General features: G+C 67.8%; 1 protein-coding gene across 1 annotated transcript in view; it reads left to right on the forward strand.

The window, feature by feature from the left end:
- The window catches only part of MEGF6 (multiple EGF like domains 6), an 87,996-nt gene that overhangs the window by 62,114 nt on the left and 18,979 nt on the right, over positions 1 to 6,903 (forward strand). The window contains 5 exon segments of the mRNA XM_035019030.1: positions 3,427 to 3,552; positions 4,437 to 4,559; positions 5,690 to 5,812; positions 6,066 to 6,203; positions 6,691 to 6,810. Coding sequence (XP_034874921.1) covers positions 3,427 to 3,552; positions 4,437 to 4,559; positions 5,690 to 5,812; positions 6,066 to 6,203; positions 6,691 to 6,810 — 630 coding nt within the window.

Genomic DNA, 6,903 nt, shown 5'->3' on the forward strand with positions numbered 1-6,903 from the left:
GGGGGTCTCCCAGTGAGGGGGCAGCGAGGGGAGGCCCGAGGGAGGCCTCCTGGCCCTGCCAGAGGCCCCAGCATCTGGGGCTGGTGCCAAAGCCAGAGGCAGCGGGAAGGTAGAGATCTCCAGGCTTGTCTCCATACCCCTCCCTGCAAAGCTGCACGTGCAGTTCTGAGAATGTTCCCAGTGCCCCCCAAACCATGAAGCAGGCTGCAGCTACGAGAAAGCAGTGTGCCTTCCCCGCCCCGTGGGCGGCCCCACCCCTGAGACGCCCCTGGGACGTCTCTGCTTTGCCCAAGCCCAGGGGCCCAGCAGTGCAGTCAGCCAGCGCCCAGGGGTGATGGGATGGTCACGCTCCAGCCCAGGGGCGCCAGGGGCAGCGGACACCCAGCGGGGAAGCAAGGGCAGACGGGGCCGTGTGGCAGGGAGGGTTGGAGCCAGGGATGGGGTTGGGCGGCTGGGCTGTGCGAACAGCAGCGGGGTGTTCATGCCTTTGCTTTACCCCGAGGTGGGCGGTGCTGGGCAGGCGGTCGGCACAGCCTGGGTCCTGGGGCCCTGTCGTGGCTGTCTCTCCCTGGCTGGTGGGTGTGTGGCCCGTGATGAGGCTGGTCCGGCCCCTGGCACGTGGGTGAGGGCGGCCACTTGCAGAGCCTGCAGCGCGGGGGCCCCAGCCGAGGGTGAGGGACAGGACAGCGCGCACAAGGCAGAGGAGCGGGCAGCCCATGCCTGGAGGGATGAGGCGGGCAGAGCCCGAGGGAGTTGCCTCTTCTGCCCTGCCGTGCTGGCCCTGTCCCCAACAGAGGGCTTTCCAGAAGGAAGGACCGTGTGGGTGGCCTTGACCGCATGTGGTGGGAGGCTCTCGGGACCTAGAAACCAAGCCGGTCCGAGGACCGTAATTACCAAACCGCGTGAAGGCAGTGGGAACCAGAGCCACCCCTGTGCCTGCCCGGAAACCCCGGGGCTGGGTTTGGAGGCTGCGGCAGAGCCGGCTGGTGGGCTCGGCGTGCTGCCGACTGCGCTGCCCTCCCGCTGAAGCCAGGGCACAGCCCTTTGCCTTGCCCGCAGAGCGGCTGGGGGTCAGCCGTCCGCCGTCCACCTGCTGCTTCCTCACGGCACTCGGATGCGCCTGGCCCTGGGCTCCCGCTCCACACCCGTGCCCGGGTCTCGGGGCTGCCCCTGTGCCTGCACGAGCAGAGACCCTGGGGCACAGGCAGGGCTCCCCCCCGCCGGGGACATGTGTTTTCTGTTGTCCCGTCTCCAGCTCAGGCAGGACCCCATTGCCTTTGGGAGTGGACGCCTCGCCGGGAGGCCCCGGGTGGTGGCGGCCCCTGCTGGCGGAAGGCGGGGTTGCAGGCCAGCTCCTAGAACGCGCGCGCGGTCGGGGCTGGAGGCCTGGGTCCTGGAATTTGCACACCCGGGAGGGAGGGTGTGTTAGCTCGGGCACTGTAACAAGTCCCGCTTCCGGGCGGCTTGAAGAGCAGAAATTTATTTTCTTGCAGCTCTGGAGGCAGGAAGTTCCAGATCATGGTGCCGGCCAGCGTGGGTCCTGGTGGGGGCCCCCTTCCTGGTGACCCTTCTCCCCGTGGCCTGGGATGGAGGGAGAGACACAGGGAGGCAGAGATCTCGCGTCTCTTCTTATAAGGACACAAATTCTGTTGGATCAGGGCCACAAGTTTATGACCTCATATAACCTTAAGTTTCTCCACAAAAGCTTTGTCTCCGAGCACAGTCACGTTGGGGGTTCAGTTTTAGGGGTGCGCCTGTGAATCTTGGAGGGACACAAACACTCACCCCAGAACCTCCCGTTTTCTGCTGGGCGCTCGGCTTTGCTTCCGGTCTGAGCGTGGTCCTGATTTGCGGGAGCGCCCAGGCTGGGACGTGGATTCCACGGCCGGGATTTGAAGTGACGTGAGGGGCCTGGAACCTTCTCCACCAGCTCTGGGCACTGGCCACGCCGAAGCCGGCCCCTCCCCGAGCTGCACAGCCCAGTGCCTGAGAAGGATCTGCCTCGTTGAGCTTTCCGGGAACCCATGGCACAGGATGACACTGGGCTTGGCTCCCTCATGCACACAGCTTGGGAGCATCTGGAACGTTAGGACCCAGGCAGCAAAGTGGCAGGAGATTGGGGCCCGGGTTCCCTCTGTCTGCCCCCCCCATGATTTCTCCCCCACACGCTGCAGCGGGCCCTGTGCCTCATCGTCCCCAGGCCCGACTCGGGGGCTCTGCCTGGCAGGAGAGGCTCCTTGCCAGCTCTGCCACAGCTCCCTGGGGCCTCCTGGGGCCTCCTCCCTGTCCAGCCGGCTCCCCTGCCCTGGGCTCCAAGACCCTCCCTCAGTGTGCCTGTCCCACCCTGTCAGGAGGGGCTCTGGTCCCCATCACGAGCCTCCAGCAGGGATGCAGTTGGACCGTGAACACAAACAGCCCCAGGACCGGGCGGTGCTCAGGTCCTGCTCGGAAACGTCCGAGTGACAGAGCTGGCTGAAGCATAGCGTGTCAGCGGGGCCTCGGGGATCAGCGCAGACTCGGGGGTGGCTGGGTGGGGAAGGGGCTTCGCGGCTGGGCGACAGCAGATGTGGCAGCCGGCCTTGGTTGGGCCCAGGCCTTGTGTCTCTGCCACTCCGCTGGGCACGTGGCAGGTGCAGCCAGGAGACCCAGCCGCCGCTGCCACCCTCGTGTCCCGCCTGGGCGTGTCCTGCTAGGGCCAGGGCCCCCGGCAGGGGCTCCCCCACCCTACGCCTCACGTGAGGAAACTGGGTGCTCTCGCGAGTGCTGTGTTTTGGATTTTTCAAACGTGCTTGCCTGGAAAGGCGCTAAGAGCATCAGCGTGGTCCTAGCGTCCTCAGAGCCCGTGGCCACACGCCTGGTGTGTGTGGATGCCGTGGCTGGGCCTCAGTGCTGCCAGGCCTGCCGCCCCTGCTCCCACGTAACCCACCCGGAAGGCTCCAACAGGAGCGAGGCCGGGCCTCTGGGCCGTGGTGGCCTCCATGGCAGCCCCATGCCCACGCCGGCCCTGGCCCTACAGGAGAGCGGGACTGTCTGGGCCCCCTCCGCCCGCGGCTGGCCTGCCGCCTCCTCCGGGAGTCTCCCAGGCTGCCTGGCCTCCGGGCCCCGGACGCGCTGGCTCTCGGTGATGCGGGGTGGCTCTGGAGCGCCTGTCTACACCGGTCCTCAGGCAGGCTGGGACAAGGATCCGGAAGCGGGTCATGGTCTGTGTACCCTGTGTATGGGCCGAGAAGCGAAGCCAGGCCCGTGAACACCATAGGAACAGTGTCCCCTCTCAAAGTCCTGCTTCTGGGGCAGAGATGGCAAGGAAGAGGGGCGCGGAGAGTCCTGGAGGGTTTCTGCGGGAGGTGCGCCGAGCCCGACGAGGGTAGGCCCCTTGGCTGGGTCGTCGTCCTGAGCTACGTGCACAGCTCCTGTCTGTGTCCCCAGCCATAACCTCCTGTGCTGTGGGCAACGGGGGCTGCCAGCATGAGTGTGTCCAGCTCACAATGACCCAGCACTGCTGCCAGTGCCGCCCCGAGTTCCAGCTCCAGGAGGACGGCAAGCACTGTGTCCGTGAGTGTGCCCACAGCCCTCGGAGAGGGCACGGGGGGCTGGGGCCCCACCAGGACCCCCCGACCCACCCAGGGACCCCGGGGCCTGAGCCCAGGGCAGCCGCTGGGACTTAGGCTGGGCTCGCCTCCCTGCTTGGCCTCGGGCCGGAAGCGGGGCTCAGGGGGGGCAGGGCCAACTTGGCTGCCCCGAGGTGGTGGGGCACCGTCCGGCCCCGGTGGGCGTGGGGGAGGGAGCCCCTCAGGCTGTGCTCTGGGATCCTGCATCCGTTGGGGACAGAAAGCCCAGGATAGGGCATGTGGGGGATGGCAAAGAAGGACATCCTGCGTGTCTCTCAGTTCTAACGCCTGCCCTGGGCTTTGTGTGGGCATGTGGGACCCGGGCTCTGGCCCTTGGGTGGGAGACACAGGCCGGGCCCCACCTGGCATCTTGCCCTGGGGTCTCAGGGCTTCCTGTCATGGAAGGGGGAGCTTTGCTGATGGAGATGGTGGGGCAGGCTCAGGGGCCCCAAGATGTGGAAACGGGGGGCTGCTGGGATGGGGCAGGTACTGAGAGGACTTGTCCACGCCTGGTCTCATGGGTCTCAGGCCAGGAGGGAGGCTGGGCCTGAGGGGCTGAGCAGTGGGGGCAGAGTGGCATGGGGTCACAGGGCTGGGGGGCTGCAGGGCACCTTGGCTCTGAGTAGGAGGAGGCTCAGGAGGGAGGCTGGCACCCTCTGTCTTTGCAGGGGTGTCTTGGGGGCTGCCACATCTGGGAGAGGGGAGACCCCCACTGAGCCCGTTAGACTGGAGCCCAGAGGCACAAGAGCACTTGGGGGGTTCACGGGAGGCCTGGGGCACCCCAGATCTGCTGGAGCCCCCATCTTCCCTCTGGGCCTGTGACCGCAGGGAGAAACCCTTGCGCCGACCGGAATGGCGGCTGCATGCACACGTGCCAGGCACGCCGTGGCCTCGCCCACTGTGAGTGCCACGCGGGCTTCCTGCTGGCGGCCGACCGCAGGTCCTGTGAAGGTGAGCTGCCCCTCCCCGTGCTCCGGCCCCACCCTGGGGCCGGCTGTGGGGAGGCCCGGGCCCCAGCCGTCGCTGCACCCGACCTTGGGCGGGGCACGGGGAGGGACAAGGAGCCCGGGTCTCCTTTCTGCAGAAGCAGGTGGGAGACCTCAGCTTGTTTCTCAGTAGTTCTTGTATCCGCTTAGTCGTACGTGATCGTCGGGGAAACAGAGGAGGCCACGAAGAGAAGGAAGGGAGTGTCACTGGGGCCGGCTTCTGGATGTTTCTATGGGTTGTTTGTTAGCACGCGCACTTGGAATCGTCCCAGATCCCAGTGGGGCGCCGCTTTCTAGAATGCGCGCCTTCGTCCTTGGCTTCGGGGGTGCGGTGCTTATTACCCCATCACAGGAGTCTGGGGGCGCCCTTCCTGTACACGCAGCTCTGAGGAGGGGTCTTGCACATCCCCGTCGCTGTTGGGGTGCGTCTAGGGCGGGCGGGGGCCGTTTCCCAGGCGTCCTAGGTGGGGGTCTGAGAGGCGGTGCCACGGGGTGCGAGCCCCCACAGCACCAACACCAGGACGGAGTGTTTTAGGCGCCGCTGCCCTGGCTGCTGTGGGTGCTGGGGGCTGTGGCGGGCTCAGCGGGACAGGGGGTGAGGGTCAGCTTCATCCAAGGAACCTCAGGGGTGCGGCCAAGAGCAGCGTCGGGGATCGGACAGCGGGATTTGGGCCTCATGGCCAGTGTGTGGGTGCAGAGGCCGATGATGGCCCCTGGTGTCCGTGGGCCCCTAGAGGCAGGCCATGGAAAGGCCCCTCCTGCGGCGGGCCCGAGACCGGGCTCGGGGACTGGGGCAGCACAGCTGAGGGAGGTGGGTTCGGAGACGGACCCCCTTGCCCGATGCTGCTGGTCCAGACCTGTGTCCTCCTCACCCTGAGAGGGAGCGTGGTTCTGCCCCCGGGTGCCGTTGGCGAGAACGTGGACGCTCCGGTGGGCTGCCCTGGTCACGGAGCCTTGGAACAGGAAGTGGGGAGAGAGCCCTGGGTCTGAGCCCTGACCCCCAGTGGGACCCGTCCACACTGAGGCCCCCCCCCGGGGGGCCGCACCTCCCAGGCCAGCAGCCCAGAGCCCTCCGCCTCGATCTCTCCCGTGCAGATGTGGACGAATGCGCCACAGGCCAGGCCCAGTGTGCCCACGGCTGCCTCAACACCCGTGGGTCCTTCACGTGCATCTGCCACACTGGCTACGAGCTGGGCGCTGACGGCCAGCAGTGCTACCGTGAGTGGATAGTGGGTGGGCAGTGGCACCCTGGGGTGCAGAGAGGCCTGGAGCCGAGACTCAGTCTGGCGGCGGGGCGGGGCGTGGGGGGGGGCAGAACATTCCAGAGCCCGCCCAGCCCAGGAGCTGGGTGCGGCCCACTTCCCAGGAGCATGGGCCTGGGGGCTGCAGGCTGGCTGCCGGGGCCGGGGGGGCTGTGGGAGGGGGTCACCCGGACCCCGTCCTGCATCCCTGCTGCTGGGTCTCGTGTCAGGCATCGAGATGGAGATTGTGAACAGCTGTGAGGTGAACAATGGGGGTTGCTCACATGGCTGCAGCCACACGAGTGCAGGGCCCCTCTGCACCTGCCCCCGGGGCTACGAGCTGGACGAGGACCAGAAGACGTGCATCGGTGCGCAGCGGCACCCTACACGCTGCCCCCCACGCTCCCCACGCCCCCCACGCCTGGGCTGCATGTCGGCTTGATGCCATGACTTGGCAGCTCCCTCTGGTTCCCCTCTCCGTCCTGCCCACTCTGCCCTGCGCCGGGGGCTGCGCCGGGGGTGGCCCCTGCTGAGCACCTGGCATCCACACCCCATTGGCCCCATTGGACTCCCCCAGTCACTGGGTTAATGTCGCGATTGCTGGGAGTAGCACCTGGAACCCAGGGGGGGCCTGAGGGGGACCCTGCTGCGAGATGGACTCCCCACCACCTGCAGACCCCAGTCTGGCCCCCACAGCTGCTGGGGCGGCCCTGGGGCCCTGGCGTACGTCCTGTGTGTCTGTGGGGCCAGGGCGGTGTGTGGATGCGTGTGAGCGTGTGCGGGGCCCGTGTATTGGTGGGCGAGGGAGGGCATGCACGTGGGCAGGTGCCAGTGGGCCCCGGTTGTGCCCCGCAGACGTGGACGACTGTGCGGCCTCCCCGTGCTGCCAGCAGGCCTGCACCAACAGCCCCGGCGGGTATGAGTGTGGCTGCTACGTCGGCTACCGGCTCAGCACCGACGGCTGCGGGTGTGAGGGTGAGCAGGGGTGGGGGCGGGCGGGGTCGAGAGCGGATGTGAGGGTGAGCAGGGGTGAGGGGGCGGGCGGGGGCGAGCGGGGGTGAGGGTGAG

This window comes from Mirounga leonina, unplaced genomic scaffold, assembly GCF_011800145.1.
Source record: "Mirounga leonina isolate KUSES-001 unplaced genomic scaffold, KU_Mleo_1.0 Mir_173, whole genome shotgun sequence".
NCBI lineage: Eukaryota > Metazoa > Chordata > Mammalia > Carnivora > Phocidae > Mirounga > Mirounga leonina.